The sequence below is a fragment of the Pyrus communis genome, chromosome 12 (assembly GCF_963583255.1).
Source record: "Pyrus communis chromosome 12, drPyrComm1.1, whole genome shotgun sequence".
Lineage (NCBI taxonomy): Eukaryota > Viridiplantae > Streptophyta > Magnoliopsida > Rosales > Rosaceae > Pyrus > Pyrus communis.
The window spans coordinates 21,248,054-21,264,392 of record NC_084814.1 but is presented as its reverse complement, the minus strand read 5'-3'; the positions used below and the strand labels follow the sequence as shown (position 1 = coordinate 21,264,392).

Sequence of the window (16,339 nt, the reverse complement as noted above, 5' to 3'; positions counted from 1 at the left end):
CCAACCACGCCCTCATGGTTTTGTTTTTGGGAACTCACACGAGAACTTCCCGATGGGTCAAGATTTACCATACAATGCCTCAAATGGTGACATGCCAATACTCGAATGAAAGCTGTTGTTGTAGGCAAATTCCATTAAACCTAACCGCTTGTGCCAAGCATCGCCAAACTACAACACTGAAGATCTCAACATATCCTCCAACGTCTGAATGGTCCTCTCTTGTCCGTCTGTCTAAGGATGATATGCCGTATAGGTCACGTTAGGTGACTCCAGTTGACATATTACTTGCATTGATTAACATTACCTGGGTTACTTACATTTTATGTGGAGGCATTCAACATGGCATATTTCTGAGCATGTTTTCGATATATGTGTATATTCTATTTTCTGGGAAACTATATAGGTTTTATGGCGGGGGGTTTGTTAATGATATGATTTTGAAAAGCTTTGTTTTTGCCCACTCACACTTTCTGTTTTGCGCCCCTCCAGGTTCTAGTTTGATTTGCTCTTTTGGTGGCTTACGAGGAATCCACGGCGTATCTAACAGATTATCACCAGTGTAAGACCACTTCTGGATGTGTTTAGTTAGTATTTGTTCCTATGGACTGCAATAGGCTTTCTGTGCTCTGAATATTGTTTTTCACACTTACACTTGCACTTGTATGTTAACTACATTGTTTAGTAGTTTGATTTTTATTTATTCGTACTTTTATTATTATCTTTAGCTTCCGTAATGTGCACATGGCTACGTCACCTTCTCGTGACGGCCAGCATGCTTTGATTTCGGTCAGGGTGTGTCAATAATTGTTAAATACAATAATGTAGGGACAAAGAGTGTAATTTTGTAAAACATGTGGGGGTATACTTGTCATTTGAAAATTTCATTAAATGAGCATTTTTTTTAGAAGCATGATAGACTCTGCTTCTGCTTTTTTACTTTCATTGACATCAGTTTAAAAAAAAAGAATATTTTTTTTGTTTTACCAAACATATTTAATGTTTCAAATTTTTTAATAATCTGCTTTTTTTAGAGCACCACAATCCCAAACTAACCCTAATGAGTTTTAACAGGCCTTTTAAGAGAAGAGATTTTCATTTTATTTTTTAAAAATGGAGATTAGTTGTGAGACCCACTTTACATTGAACTTCAACAATTTGAATCGTCCATTTTGTAATTCTCAATTTGTAGATCATCCTTGTAAAAATTCAATTCAATTCGAAAATATTTGCTTATTTAACTATTACGGTGAAATCTCAATGTTTTTCTTAGAACAAAGTGTTCGTCAATTTCTTTGAACTCAATTAAATGCCTCAAATATTTTTCGATTTGGATAATGTTTTACAAGGATGATCTATAATATGCAACTTGAAAAATAGATTGTTTGATCGTTAAAATTCAATGTGGCACGAGCTTCACAACTAATTTTCATTTAAAAAAAAAAAATGAGGGATCCTTTTACTTTGAAGCCTCCTTCGTTTTATTTATTTTTTATTTTTTTATTTTTAACAAACGATAATATCTACACAAAGAGGATGGGAGAGTAAGCTAAGTCTTACAATGGTCTTGCCATAATAATGTGTTTCAACTTCGCATTTAGTGACAATCAAACCTAAGACCTCTCACTTACAAGTGAGGAGTAATACTACTAGACCGTAGTACTAAATGGTAGAAGTCTCCCTGGTTTGAATAACAATAATATGGTGATGTGTTGCCATTTAGTACTATAATATAGTGTAGTCCTTTTTACTGGTATGTGAGATGTCTTACATTCAATTCTCACAAAAAATCAAATTTAAACCATATTATTATTAATTTATTATGAGGCTTACCTACTTTTCTGTCACTTCAGCATAGATAATATGTTTTATTCAAGGATAAATGCTGATATGCTATGCGTTTGTGTGAGTGATAAGCCCTTTATACCCAACTTATAAGATCCTATAAGTTATATTGTGACAGTGAAAATGCAGCTATTAGAAAGCGCGTGTCACATTTGTCGATGTTTCTAATATTTAATTTTGATGCTCCAATTCCACACAATCTTTTCTTTCTCTATAAAAATCAGGCCGACCATCAAACCTCTTCATCCATCCTCATACAAACAAGACAACCGACTCACAAAAAGCAGACTCCTTCTTGACTCATACTCTCTCTCTCTCTCTCTCTCTCTAAATGGAAGCTAATCCGACCGGCACCTCCGTCGACCTGTACGGTCTCTCCGGCACCAAATCTCTCCCCGAACCCGACGTCGACATCCTCACCTGTGACGCCCTCCGCATCCCGGTGCACTCTTGCATCCTGGTACGCTATTTCACCAAACATGCGCCGCCTTTCCTCCTCACTCCTCAAGCAATTTTACTTCTATTTTGGAAAAATCTGATTTATGTTTGTGTCTTGATTTCATTAATTTTGAAGGCCTCAGTGTCGCCGGTGCTGGAGAGCATAATCGACCGGCCGCGTAAGCACCGGAGCTCCGAGCGGGTCATTCCGATTCTCGGCGTTCCGTACGACGCCGTATTGGCCTTCGTCCGCTTTCTCTACTCCTCCAGGTTCGCCGCCGTTTCTTTTACGCTTTTGCTAAATCAACGCGATTTTCTAACAGTCATCGCCGCCGTCCGCTTATCTCGGCCGTCCGTTTAAATTACACCCGGCAGATCTTGATTAAATGCGTGGTGATAATTCCATGTTTGAACTGACGAAAGTACCCCTGGTGCAGGTGCACAGAAGAGAACATGGAGAAGTACGGGATCCATCTGCTGGCGCTGTCCCACGTGTACTTGGTCCCGCAGCTGAAGAACAGATGCACGAAGGAGCTTGGTCAACGTTTGACCATCGAAAACGTGGTGGACGTGTTGCAACTGGCGAAGATGTGCGATGCAGCGGATCTCTACCTCAAATGCATGAAGTTGGTCGCTAATCACTTCAAGGTTGTTGAGACAACTGAAGGATGGAAATTCTTGCAAGCTCACGACCCTTGGCTCGAACTCGACATCATGCAATTCATTGATGAAATTGAATCGGTACGCTACCTTCATATTTCTTCGTTTCTTTTGGTAAGAGTAATGTTATTTATATCACATTTTCATACCACATTAAGTGGCGTTTGATATGGACAGCCACGTTATTTGAATTAATCAGATTTTAAATTTAATTTATTATTTAATAAATTAATAATTAAGAAAAATTCATTAATTAAATAATAATAATGGTATACGATAAGTTTTTTTCCTCTTTTCCTTGAATTTTTCAAAATTTTCAAATCATGTGACTGTCTACGTATATAAATGTAATACAAAAATATGATATAAATAACAATTTCCTTTCCTAAAAGACAAGAAAAATTAGTATAATCTTTCCCTCGTTTAGAAATGTTTTTAAAATAGTTATGAAAGCGCTTTTATAATTAATTCTTAGAAATATTTTTAAAATAGTTATGAAAGCGTTTTTATAATTAATTTTTAGTAAAATGAGAAGTGAATTTGAAAAAATATTTTTACATGCACACTTCAAGTGCCTTTGAACTAAAATCATTTTTCCGTAAAGGATCTTCATTCATTTTAAAAGTGGTTTCAAATGGATCCATTATTGTTAGTTGCTGACGCATGTAAAACTGACGTTACTATTGATACCCAGTTTAATTAACATTTTCATTGTAGAAATTTATCATTTGTGTTAATTGTTTAAACCCAATTTGTTATTGTATTAATCAAAGTTAATATTGTGATTAAGCAGAGGAAGAAGAGGACAAGGAGGCATAGAGAGGAGCAGAGGTTATATCTCCAGCTGAGTGAGGCAATGGAATGCTTGGAGCACATATGCAAGGAAGGTTGCACTAGTGTTGGGCCCTACGACATGGAGCCAGGTCACAAGAGGGGCCCATGCAGCAAGTTCTCCACGTGTCAAGGCCTCCAGATGTTGATCCAGCACTTTGCCACGTGTAAGAGGAGGGTGAATGGAGGGTGCTTACGTTGCAAGCGCATGTGGCAGCTTCTCAAGCTTCACTCTTCAATGTGCGAAGAACCTGATTCTTGCAGAGTCCCTCTTTGCAGGTAAACATATGTTTAAAAGCCATGATTAAATTCTAATATTAGTTAGTAATTCTAATGGTAGCTTAAGGAATCCTAATTGTAGTTTAATGAATAATTAAGAGAAAAAGTAGTTGTTGGTAGGATGCCAAAAGATTTTATCAGCTAAAGTAATTGGTTTTCTTTAATTTGCAATTAGAAACTCTCACTTTAGTTGGCCATTTCTGGTTTGGAATCTCATAAAATATAGGACGGTGAAGGAATAGACTAGCCTATGCATCATTGAAACCTACTTCCAACTATGCATCTTTGGAAGGGGTGGTGGAACCCAACTGATCATGCCAACCAGACAGAAATCCTCTCCGGATCTCATTGTCCGTAGCCTAAGGACCAGGCAATCATTGGATTGCCACTCAAATTGAATACGACGGTCCTCATTAACTCATTCTTTTGGCCCACTCACACAAATCAAGGGCCTAGATTTCCTAGTCCTTAGGCTCTGGCCTGGAGAAAATCCAAATTCATGCCAACCCATTATACCCTAGCACCAATTTAATTTTGGTCTGGCGTCCCGGTTGGTTAGGGTTATATAGCGAGGTATCTTGACATACGGTGAATATGAATCGTACTTTCATACAAAATATAAATTGAATTGATAAATTGTCGAGATTTAGAATATAGGATCTTAGGATGCTAGACAAATTGATAAGGGAACATTTCTTCATATTCGAGTTTGTTTGTTGGCCGGCCTCTAATAGTTTAGGTATGCACGTGAGTCATGTACTAGAACGACAGCTTGTGCATATCATGGTTTATTAGGGATGAAGGAGACAAGCTGGCGAATAAAACCAAATAAAATAGATTCCATCATGTATGGGATGGGACAAACGAGGTAAACATGTTCCACGACCCTTCCGTCCAATCACTTGTCTTAATTTTAGTTCATAAAATATAGAAGGTGAAAGTGTTCCATCAGCCGACGTAAATTAAGTCAGTTAAGCAGAATAGTGTGCTCGCCTCGTTGAACACAAGTTCGAGTTCTTCTTCCTGTAGTTTAGAATATGTTAGAATATATGTCGTCTTCTAATAAAGAAGAAGTCTTTCATCCCAATCCTAATTCCTAACTCTTACAACTTGCAAATTTAAAAAAAAAAAAAAAGGGTTTTGATTTTATTCAACTTGTCACTCCTACCGACCTACATAAAATATCATGGATGGTGGGGTTCATTAAGACGATGTGTATATCGAACTATTTAGCAACTAGCATTGATATTGGTTAACACGATGTCGTTTGGGAATGTGACAGGCAATTCAAGTTGAAAATGCTGCAAGAGAAGCAGACGGACGATGCCAGGTGGAAACTGCTTGTGAAGAAGGTGATGTCGGCCAAAACCATATCTTCCCTGTCTCTGCCAAAGAGGAAGAGAGAGGAAGAATTAGGAGAAGGAAGAAGCACTTCTACTATTACTACTCATGGAGTTAGAAGCTTCAGATTGTGATTAATTAGTCGTTAATTTATTATTATATTTAAGTTGGTAGAAAATGGGGTTTAACATTTATTTAATATGTTTGGTTACCAATATTGGGGAAGTATTATCATGTCCAATTTGGTTCCATCATTTATATGTAGTAATTTTTTTGACAATAAATTTCCATTTGTTTTGGTTACATTTATCTCATCTTTAATATTATGATAAATTCTTAAATTCGTAATTTTATGTGTTATATCTTTTTTATTATGGGAGTGTTAGTAAGATATACATTGTTAGTGTATTTTTTAACAATTCAAGTTTTAAGGCTTATTGGTTGTCTACATGATATCAAAGCTTTGATTTCGTTATGATATGCATCTGTCTGCCTCTTCACATGCATGATACATTAACACGTTAGAGCTTACAACTTAAGTTGTAGGGTTTAGGGCATGTTCACTGTCTGCTTATAAATAATTAGACTAATTTTCGTATTGCTGACTAGTTTTATGATTAAATCTTAATTTTTTTCGAACCATGATTTTGCATCTTCTTTTAAACTATTGGGCTAAACTCTATGGTCTATATTGCCAATAATTTTATGTTTAAATCTCAATGAGTAATTGATTGTATAGAAGACTGTATCTCTCTCCCATCACAAGATATATAAACGAGATAACACATAAATATATGAAACTGAAAGTTAAGAAGTCTTCAAAATTAACAAGAGAAAAATATTAATTTTTTAAAAGAAAACTGATTAGCGTACGCTTCAATCTTCATTATATGAATGCTTTAATTGTTACATCATCTTGTGACTTCGAATATAAGAAATCAAATATTTTCCACATTCCCATACTTTAGAGTATCAGCTTGTAAAAAAAATTTAGTTAGTCTATGTATATTTTAGTTTACGTGCAAGTCATTTTATCTTTGGTTTTGATGACATGTACAAGTGGTTATTGAATTGATCATCACTTTAAAGGCGTGCATTAACAACCACGACAAGTCGATACTTGTAAACTATGAATCTAGTTGATCGTGACCACATATAAGGTGTAATTCTTAACTAGTCTTTTTTGGGCTCAAAAAAAGTAAATAATTGTGATTCCCCACCAGGTGTTCCCCTTTTAAAAGAAAAAAATAACGTGCATTAACATATCCTGATGTGGAACCCCCAACCACGTGTCATCCAATGGTAGGTGACTAAGAATTTAAAAGAGAAAAGAAAATAAAAATCATTAAAGAAAATAGACATTTTTAGCTCTTTTACCAATGGAATAGCAAATCTGATTCAAAGTCGGGAGTTTGAAAACTGACGCCAACTGCTGATAGTTTCTTCTACGCCAGCAATAATTCCATAACTAATAACAAGGAAACACTTAACTAAAGCAATTAATCAATTATTATTCAATCACATTAATAAAAAAAAAAGATCAAGAATATTATCACTTCATGAAATTTAATAAAATAATTTTCGTAAAGGTTTATCTTATTTTTCCTATCTTGATTTCAAAGTTAAAACGAAGATCCACATCATTATCGGAATAGTTAAATTCCACGTACTTATTCACGTCACTACTGAAATAGCTAAGCTCCACATACTTGAGCAAGCTCCTTGACCACTTCTAATGCCATGTATTCCTTCTGCTCTATTTTCTTTTCTAATCCCGCACTCTAACACACACACACACATAATACACAAACATATATACTACGTGAGCTCCAGAGAGCATGCACTGCATGCTAGCTCATGTTGGAAAACTAAATGGAGCTTAGCTCCTATTTATAGGGATATGAGGCCGCTATCAAAGGCTATAATTGGTGAATTTGGGCGGCAAGTAGATGAGCTTAAGTAGCTGGAATGATAACTATGGCTAGGAAGAGATGATCATTGAATCTAATACGTAAGGTCCAAGTGAATGCATGCAAATGGCGTCATGCAACAGCAAGACCACTGATCACCTCCATTGACAGATAGTACTTACAAGCACCTCATAGTAAATACAAAAGATGTCTATGAACTAAGTCATGACACTTACCAATTTCCCTCATGCTAACCCATAAACCTTACTATAAATACAAAGTAACAAATATACATACATACATACATACATACATACATACATATATATATATGTATATATATAATAAATCTAAATTAGCTCTTTTTAAAGAATAATAGTAAACATATATTTTGAAAATACCGGATCTCACAATAGTACTAGTAGTTAATTTGGTGTGGGACACTTTTTTTCCCTTCAATCAGGTTGAAAGTCCCGACAAGGTTTTTATTGAGACCCACTGCTAGCACCTTATCCTCGATTTTGTACGTATTTCACTATTCAATGAATATCGTACTTCATCTAAAAAAAACATAAGTAATAAAAAAAATAAAGGGACATTGTTGAAAAGGTAAAAACTGCGAATTTTTTTTGTCAAAATTGACATTTGTATATTGCGTATAAATCTTGTGACGAATACAGTAATTTGTGACGTAACATGCCATGTTCACATGTTCCGTTGATTTGGGAACCTTAGTGGTAAAATGCAAAATGCAAAGTTGGACTAACGAAGAAATACTTTGTGGTGGCCTTTTATTGATTCTCTCCTACTCCGATATCTCTTCTGTCCAATACATTGATCTATCTCATCTCATGTCGAGATTTTTGTGTGTAATCAATGATACATCCCGATACTATAGTGATGATATATTCTCAATTGCAAACTTCGAATTTCTTCTAATTATGGTTTTTCTTCAGCGTACTTGTATAGGCAACACTTATGCTTAATAGTACTTCTGCCATAAATACCTTTATTAGAAGCACAACAAATAATTATTAACTATTTAAGCGCTCCGAGAAAACAGATTACTATTTAATTTATTTTATTAAAAGTATTATTACTTTGTGTGTATGAACATAATTTTTTAGAAAATGAGAGGGAGAGAGGGAGAGAGGGAGAGAGAATGTGGGGCAGTAGAAGGTTTTTGTTTTTGGTTTTTATTTTTTTATTTCATTGTTTATATTAGAGGAATTTTAACATCATCGGTAAGTGAGGTTTCAATAAAAAACAGTAAAATTTGAACTTATGAAATTATATTAATGCCTATCATTTTTTTTGTGTGATAGAAGACTAAGTAGTCTTTTCATCCTCATTTAGTTAACAAGAAGAATTTCATTAATTAATAGAGATTAGAACGAGGAATTGATTTGAATCGAGAATTTCATTAATTAATAGAGATTAGAAAGATTAATTGATTTGAATCGTTGTACGTTTGCAGAGAAAGAATTTAATTACCAAAGCAATTCGCAACTTGCTTTCCAGAAAATAAACAACTTAAAAATACTTTACTACTTTAAAGTTTTCATGTCTAAGGGCGTGCCATTCCAAAAGGCAAAAGTTGTCAAAGTAGTCCCCTAATGACTTAACCAAGTCCATCATTCAAATTCCAATATCCATGCCTAAAACAGAACAACAGAAGCAGTGAGATAAGCACTTATGTAAACAAGGAATCTTCTAGTGGCCTCTCTGTTCCTGGTTGGAAACTTTGGAGTTCATTTTTTATGATATTCAAAACCACTCTCAAGACATTTTTTATCGGTAAAAATAAGGTGCAACTCGTCGGACACAAACTGTTTATGTAATGAGGATTCTCTCCGGATTCTCTTTGTGAGGATCTCGAGGATCTTCCAATCAGATTCGTTCATCGTACATTGTGCAGTCAGTTTTCGTCAGATATTGTTTATATTTAATTTTAAATAAAAGAATTTACAATGATTTCTGGCCGTACGATGTACGATGAACAGATGTGATTGGAGGATCTCCGAAATCTTCACAAAGAGAATCCGGAGTAACAGTGTGATCATAATGATGTTTATGTTGTTCAAGGAATTTGTAATATAAGACACTGTCAACACCCACCATCATTCGGATCCATCAACTAAGTAGATTTCTAATATTATTGAAAAATCATCTTCTGCCTCGAACGCTTAAAGTGGAGACCCTGAAATTTGAAAGACTTGTTAAGATCAGGAATGAAGTTGTTTTCAAAATCCATGACAGATTGGTAAAGTCTTAAAATTATTATAAACCGAAATATTAAAGGACTATGTTACCCAAAAAATGTAGAAGCCTTGAACGACAAATGATTCATGGGATGTCCCAAAAACTAGTCGTTCTCTTTATCACGTTTATTGTCCCCAAGATAAAACAGCCCATGAACCTTGGTTTTCTATTAGTGTTGCTCTGAAACTCCTAATTTCAGAAACACAATCAGATATGGAGTTTTGATTGCTAGTGTAAAACCCCATTACCCAAAACCAATATTTATTCACAAATTAAACGAAACGTCGAGGAATCGAAGACTAAAAGATGGAGAAAATCTACCCTTCCACACAGACACAGTGCCATCATTCACAATCTCCTTATCCTTCCACACAGTTCCATCACTTTGTTTCTTCCATCACTTGAACATCCTACGAAAGTTTTAACGGTGGGAGGTTTTTGTTCAAAATGTCCCGCCTCACCCTACGACTCGGACGGACACAGGTACAGTGTGCTCACTGAAATTGATTATGTATAAAGTTGAATCGAAAATTCACAACTTTCGAAATTAGTAAAAGCATTTCAATTGTTATTCAAATTTTGTGATCGTCCAGACAATCAATAGTAATGAAATTTTTATGTAAAAGACCTTGATACAATTAGACGTAATACTATTTGATATAAGGAAAGAGATTTGGAGAAGATCCATTTCCACCAAATCCGCCAAAGGAATCCGGAAATAATCCCTTTCCTTGATATAAATTGTGATTCTTAACAATAATGCAATCTCCCTTGGAGGACTTGTTTATGTCGTAGGTTTCAATACCTTGCGGCTGTTCAACATGTCCTGCCTCTCCAATTCATCTCCCTATTACTCGGACGGACGGAGTGGTGCATAATGTGATCGCTAAAATCGATAATTTTTGGAAAATTTTGGATAAAGTCGAACTGGAAGGAAATTCACAGTTTTCTGAATTAGTAGAAACATTTCAAAAGTCGTCTAAAATTTTCGGACATTTGGTTTGGAATATTGAATTTTTTGGACTCATATTTTTCAATCAAAATCGGATTTCGCTATCAAACTCACATCCTCACTACAATTAGAAAAATGACACACAAATTTCTTTTAGCTTCTCATACTCATTGTTAATCAATTTTTTGTTTCTATTTGATTTATATAATTTGAGGGTTATGAATAAAGAAAGGTAAACGCTAAGCGCTCATTTGAAACTGCTTTTAAAATAGTTAAAAATTATTTTGATCAAAGTGCTTTTGAAATCAATCATTACTAAATACTTGTTTTGAAGTACTTTTAAATGATTGAAAAAGCTTTCAGAGAAACATTTTTAGGTTTCAAACCGGTTATGTGCGAATTTCAAGCGCTTTTCTACACATATTGTCCAATATCCTAGTAGATACTAGATAGGGTGTTGGGTTTTTACCTATATGTTCTAGGTTCGAAACTCCCACTCCTAATTATTACAATAGTTTCAAACTTTTCCCTTCCCTAAGACCTACTCCAACCCTTGGAGTAAAACTCAAATTTTAGATTTTAAACTTACTCCAACTTGCTCCAACTCTTGAGGCAAATATGAGTTTTAATCCAAAACTCATTTTTGGGACAAATTTAGCCTAATATTTCTCATGAGTTAGTGGAGCTAACCCACCATATATGTGCATTTTTTTTTACTTTTATATTTATAAATTCATTAAATCAAACGGTTAAAATCTAACATGATGAAATCTAACAGTAAAAAAAAAAAAAAAAGATCCAATAGTCTAAATTTAAATTCAACGGCAAAAGTAATTAAAAAATATATTATTTTATGTGTTTCATATTCTTTCATAGTGTTTCACGAGTTTCATGGCGTCGGTTCAGAGAATTTTCAATATTTGTCAAAATCTAAATATTTTTATGTTAAAATGTTCATAAAATTAAATTAAGACAGTCTACATAATTTTTTCTTTTAAAAGTTACCTTGAGCAAAAAATTATCTTAAATTCATTCTTTAAAACTCCTAGGCTAAAAACTTAACCCAGAAAGGTTGGAGGAAAAAAACTATTTTTGAGTTAAAACCTAAATTTCTCTAGATTACAAATTTTAGGTTTAACCCAGGGATTGGAGATAGTCTAATAAGGGTGCGTTTGTTGCACTGTACTATCTTGGACTGGATTAGTTTTAGGGACTAAGCTGAACTGACTTAGACTAGACTAAGCTGGACTGACTTAATGAAACGTTTGATGCAGAGTCGGACTAAGAAGCAGAATAATTAACAAATCCTAATATTATAATATTTAATCTATATATATTAATATTATATTATTGAATTTATATTATTAGTATACTCCATTCTTTTTTTTTCATAACAATTCTCCATTTTTCTATTATCTCCCTCCCCATCTTTTTTCTCCTTCCAAAGCAACCCAGTCCCCAGATATCCCAATTGCCATCTAAACCCAGAAATAGAATCTTGACCTCCTTTTGTCACAACTCATAGAAGCAGTCCAGCAGAAACATGGCGGCGATTGATTTTTCTCCAGGAGCAGATTGGTGGAGTTATGAGTGAAGGACCAAAATACCCACAACGCATCGAATGAGGAGAGATCGAATTCAAAAGCTGTCTGGCGAAGCGTTGCAAGTCCGTTAGATTTGTGTTTGAAAATGGTTTTGGGAGAGCGAGATTGGGAGTCGATGAAGCCGAGGAACTAAGTAGAGAAGTGTTGCCTCTCGACAACGAGTTCAATGATAAAGCATCTCAAGGATGGACGACTTTGAGGTTTCGTGATTGTGGGTTCAGGGCGAGGAATGAGAGAGTGGTGGCCTTCTGGTGGTGTAAGAGGGAGAGCGGGAAGGATGTGGTTGTCGCCTCGTGAAACAGAGAGCAGAGAGGGGTTTTAGCTAGTCCCATGGTTTCCTGGGACTCTCGCTAATAACCTCTAGCGATGTCCTTAGCCCTAGTTTGGTATTGAGATGATTTTGAAAAAAGTGGCTATAAAAAAAAACTAGGAGCTTTTTTATGTTTGGTAAACATTCAGTTTCAGCTTTTTTTTCACAGTTTTGGGTGAAAAAAGCCAAAAACACAAAGCTGCAAAACTCAGCTTTGAAAAACCAGCTTTTTTTTCACATCTGTTTTACATAAAAATTTATCAAACACTATAATATTGCTTTTTTTTATTTCTTTTTCAAAAGCACTTTTACAAAAAAGTTTACTAAACACTTTGTTGCTTTATTTTACAGCTACTTATTCTCACAGCACAATAAAAGTAGTTTTTTTTTTCAAAGCATAGCAATACCAAATCAGCCCTTAGTATAGACTAATCTCAGCTAGTCTCATTAACATTAGTCCCGTGGAACAACAAACACAGGACTAGACTAATAGTTAGTCCAGTATAGTCCAGTGAGGGCCCGTGAGGCTAACAAACACCCTCTAATAGTAAAACTTGAAAAAGAAAAAAAAAAGCTTTTTAGGATTCATTTGCGTTTTTAACAAGAATTGGTTTTAAAAACAATCCACAAAAAACGCTTCAATCATTTTTAAAAAACTTTCAAACGAGCCCTTAAACTTTCAAGTGAATCCAAAAGTGTTTCAAACTATTTTAAATACACTTCCAAATTAATCCTAAAATATGCGTAAAAATCACCTCCTTTACAACTGATGTTAATTAGTCAAGAACGACGCCGTTTTATTGTTGGTCTCCTTTCGTCCGTCGTACTCCCTACTCTACGCTGGCTCGATCTCTTCGCAGCAACCCCCGGTTTTTTCAGACTCTCAGTCGGAATCGAATTCCATCGTCTCAGATTTCCCCAAACGCCCTGATTCCGAACGGACCAATTCCAAAGTGATCCGAATTCCCTGTTTTTGGGCTTTGCTAAAACCGGCCGCCGTCGCAATTTTCAACGCTATTCCGGAATTACCCCTGCGCCGTCGAAGAAGACCTTGATTTCTTCCCATTATTGAATCCCTAACGCCGTCGTTTCTCCGGCACAATCCTCAATTTCGATCGCAATGTAAGTACGGCGTCGTTCCGGTATCGTGAATTTTCTCTTCGGGAAATTTTCTCGGCTGCCAAACAGTGGCGATCGTACACTGCAGATGTGTTTGTGTTTTGCTGAAGTCTGTTTCTTTGTGCAGGTCGCAGGAGGAGATTGCGACGGAAGCGATAAAGCACGCTCTGAAGGCTCTGCGGAGGCGGCATTTGGTGGAAGAAGGTGCTCATGCTCCAGCTATCATCGCTCTTTCGAAGCCAATTCTTCATCAGGTAGTCTCTTAGTCTCTAACAATACTGTGATTTATGGTTCTGATTTTTGGGAAATTTTGTTTGAATTTGAAATATTTGATCCCCGAGTTCGCAAGCAGAATAATTTTCGGTTGATTGAAGTAATTGATGTAATTACTATTTTGGGGAAGATTTTGATGCTTGATTAACTTGTTGTGGCGTTTAGTTTGCGAATTATCGGTTTCTTGTGTGATTGGAATGGTTTATAGTTGTAGCTTCCTTTGGGTTTGAATTGTTTAGAACTTAGAGATTGCGTTACTTTTGGTTGTCTTTTAAGGGCTCAGAATGGAAGGAGAAAGCGGAGAATCTGGAAATGGAACTGCAGCAGTGTTACAAAGCTCAATCGCGGTTGTCCGAGCAACTCGTGGTGGAAGTAGCAGAGTGCAGAGCTTCAAAAGCTTCACTTCAAGAGAAAGAAGCTGCAGTGGCTGATCTTCAGAAGGAGTTAACTGAAAAAAGGTTGGAAGTTTTTTTTTACTAGTAATGGAAATGCAGACGCTTTTTGAGATTTCAAGGTTCTCGATGACTGATTTCAATGAGTACATGTTGTAGGGATGAATGCTCTCAGTTAGCGGCTGACTTGGAAGAGAAGATTAAAGCTTTAGAATTGGTTGTGAATGAGAACAAGGAAATAAGAGCACAGCTAGAAGCAATGTCTATTAGAGCTAGGAACGCTGAGACTGAAAGTAAGGTGTTAATTGACCGCTGGATGTTGGAAAAGATGAAGGATGCAGAACGCCTTAACGAGGTACTTTATATGTTCTATAATCAAACTTAAATATTGTGGTTCACTAATTTAGTTTAGTCGATGGTTCTAGATGTTAATGGGTTTAAGGTGTGATGCGAGACATAGCACGTTTTCTAGTTGTTAATGGATTTAAGGTATGCCACTTTCACAAGTGTTTGGTAAATGGTAGAAAAACCTAAATGGAAACAATGCTATATATTAATTTGGATCTCGTTTGACATGCCACATGGGATTTTCCGTTTTCTTTCTTGCACTTAAACTCTTATTTAACTTGGACATGAAACATTAGAAAGTATATGGGATACCCGGATAAGATTTGAAATCTCATTTAAGTTGTTGCAAGGACTGCCTTTTTCTCCAGTATACGATAGGATTCAATTTCTTCATTTGTTGAAAGAAATATTTCTTTTGTACATTTTTTACCGGTTGTACATATGGGGTATATGTTTTAACCCATGTGTTCTTTATTTAATTTAGGCAAATGCACTCTATGAAGATATGATTGAGCGGCTCAGGGCCAGTGGTTTAGAAAAACTTGCTAGGCAGCAGGTAGATGGTGTTGTCCGCCAAAGTGAAGAAGGTGCTGAGTACTATGTGGAGTCAACCATTCCCTCTGCATGCAAGAATAGGATCCCTGCCCATGAAGGAGGTTGTGCATCCATATTATTTGAGTACAATTCTGGCAGATTGATTACTGGTGGACAGGATGGGTCCATTAAAATGTGGGATACAAATAATGGGTCACTAACTCATACACTTCACGGTTGCATTGGTTCTGTTCTGGACCTCACGATTACCCATGACAATAAATCTATCATTGCAGCAAGCAGCTCAAACAAATTGTATGCCTGGGATGTTAGCTCAGGGAGGGTTCGCCACACGCTCACTGGCCACGTGGATAAAGTGTGTGCTGTAGATGTCAGCAAATTCTCAAGTCGTCATGTTGTGAGTGCAGCTTATGATCGTACCATAAAAGTTTGGGATTTGCAGAAGGGTTACTGCACCAATACAATCATGCACCCAAAAAATTGCAATGCTTTGTCATTTAGCATGGATGGACAGACCATATGTTCAGGCCATGTTGATGGAAATCTTCGTTTGTGGGATATTGAGAAAGGAAAGCTACTCAGTGAAGTAGCTGCACATTCAAATGCTGTGACATCTATATCTTTGTCCCGAGATGGCAATGTTATACTGACCAGTGGGAGAGACAATGTGCATAATTTGTTTGATATGCGGTCTCTGGAAGTCCGCCGTACATTAAGAGCCACTGGAAACAGAGTAGCGTCGAATTGGAGCCGATCCTGTATCAGTCCAGATGACAATTACGTTGCTGCTGGATCTGCTGACGGTTCTGTGTATATTTGGTCAATATCGAAAGCTGACATTGTGAGCACTCTGAAGGAGCACACTGCATCTGTCCTGTGTTGTTCATGGAGCGGGCATGGAAAACCTCTAGCTTCTGCGGACAAGAACGGAATCATCTGTACTTGGACGTGACGGATTTGGCCGATTCCCTTTGTTCTTGTTTCCACAAGACACACGTATACATAATGTACACAAGTTCGATTAGATTTGGTGTAAATAATGATTCAACTCGAATTGTAACGTGCCTGCATTCGTCTATACTTCTCATCCAAATATTGTGACTAAATTTTATTCATTGCTTTGGCTATTGTTGATTCCTTGTATTTTCTTAACTATCATATATTATTACGTTGTTACAGAATACGGAGAAAATTTGGCTTAGCATGTTAATCATAACGCCAAC

The 16,339-nt window shown here is 36.0% G+C and overlaps 2 protein-coding genes across 2 annotated transcripts; both read left to right on the top strand.

Annotated features, from left to right (window-relative positions):
- Nucleotides 1-2,068: 2,068 nt before the first annotated feature.
- On the top strand, nt 2,069-5,739 carry LOC137710928 (BTB/POZ and TAZ domain-containing protein 1-like). The gene is made up of 5 exons (XM_068450094.1): nt 2,069-2,302; nt 2,417-2,550; nt 2,718-3,021; nt 3,734-4,050; nt 5,333-5,739. Exons 1-5 carry the CDS (start codon nt 2,174-2,176, stop codon nt 5,523-5,525), a joined length of 1,077 nt encoding a protein of 358 aa, XP_068306195.1. The 5' UTR covers nt 2,069-2,173; the 3' UTR covers nt 5,526-5,739.
- A 7,503-nt stretch (nt 5,740-13,242) lies between these two features.
- LOC137711207 (autophagy-related protein 16-like) lies at nt 13,243-16,243 on the top strand. The gene is made up of 5 exons (XM_068450418.1): nt 13,243-13,551; nt 13,676-13,802; nt 14,098-14,279; nt 14,373-14,568; nt 15,046-16,243. Coding segments are annotated over exons 1-5 (1,530 nt in total). The 5' UTR covers nt 13,243-13,549; the 3' UTR covers nt 16,069-16,243.
- Nucleotides 16,244-16,339: the final 96 nt, after the last annotated feature.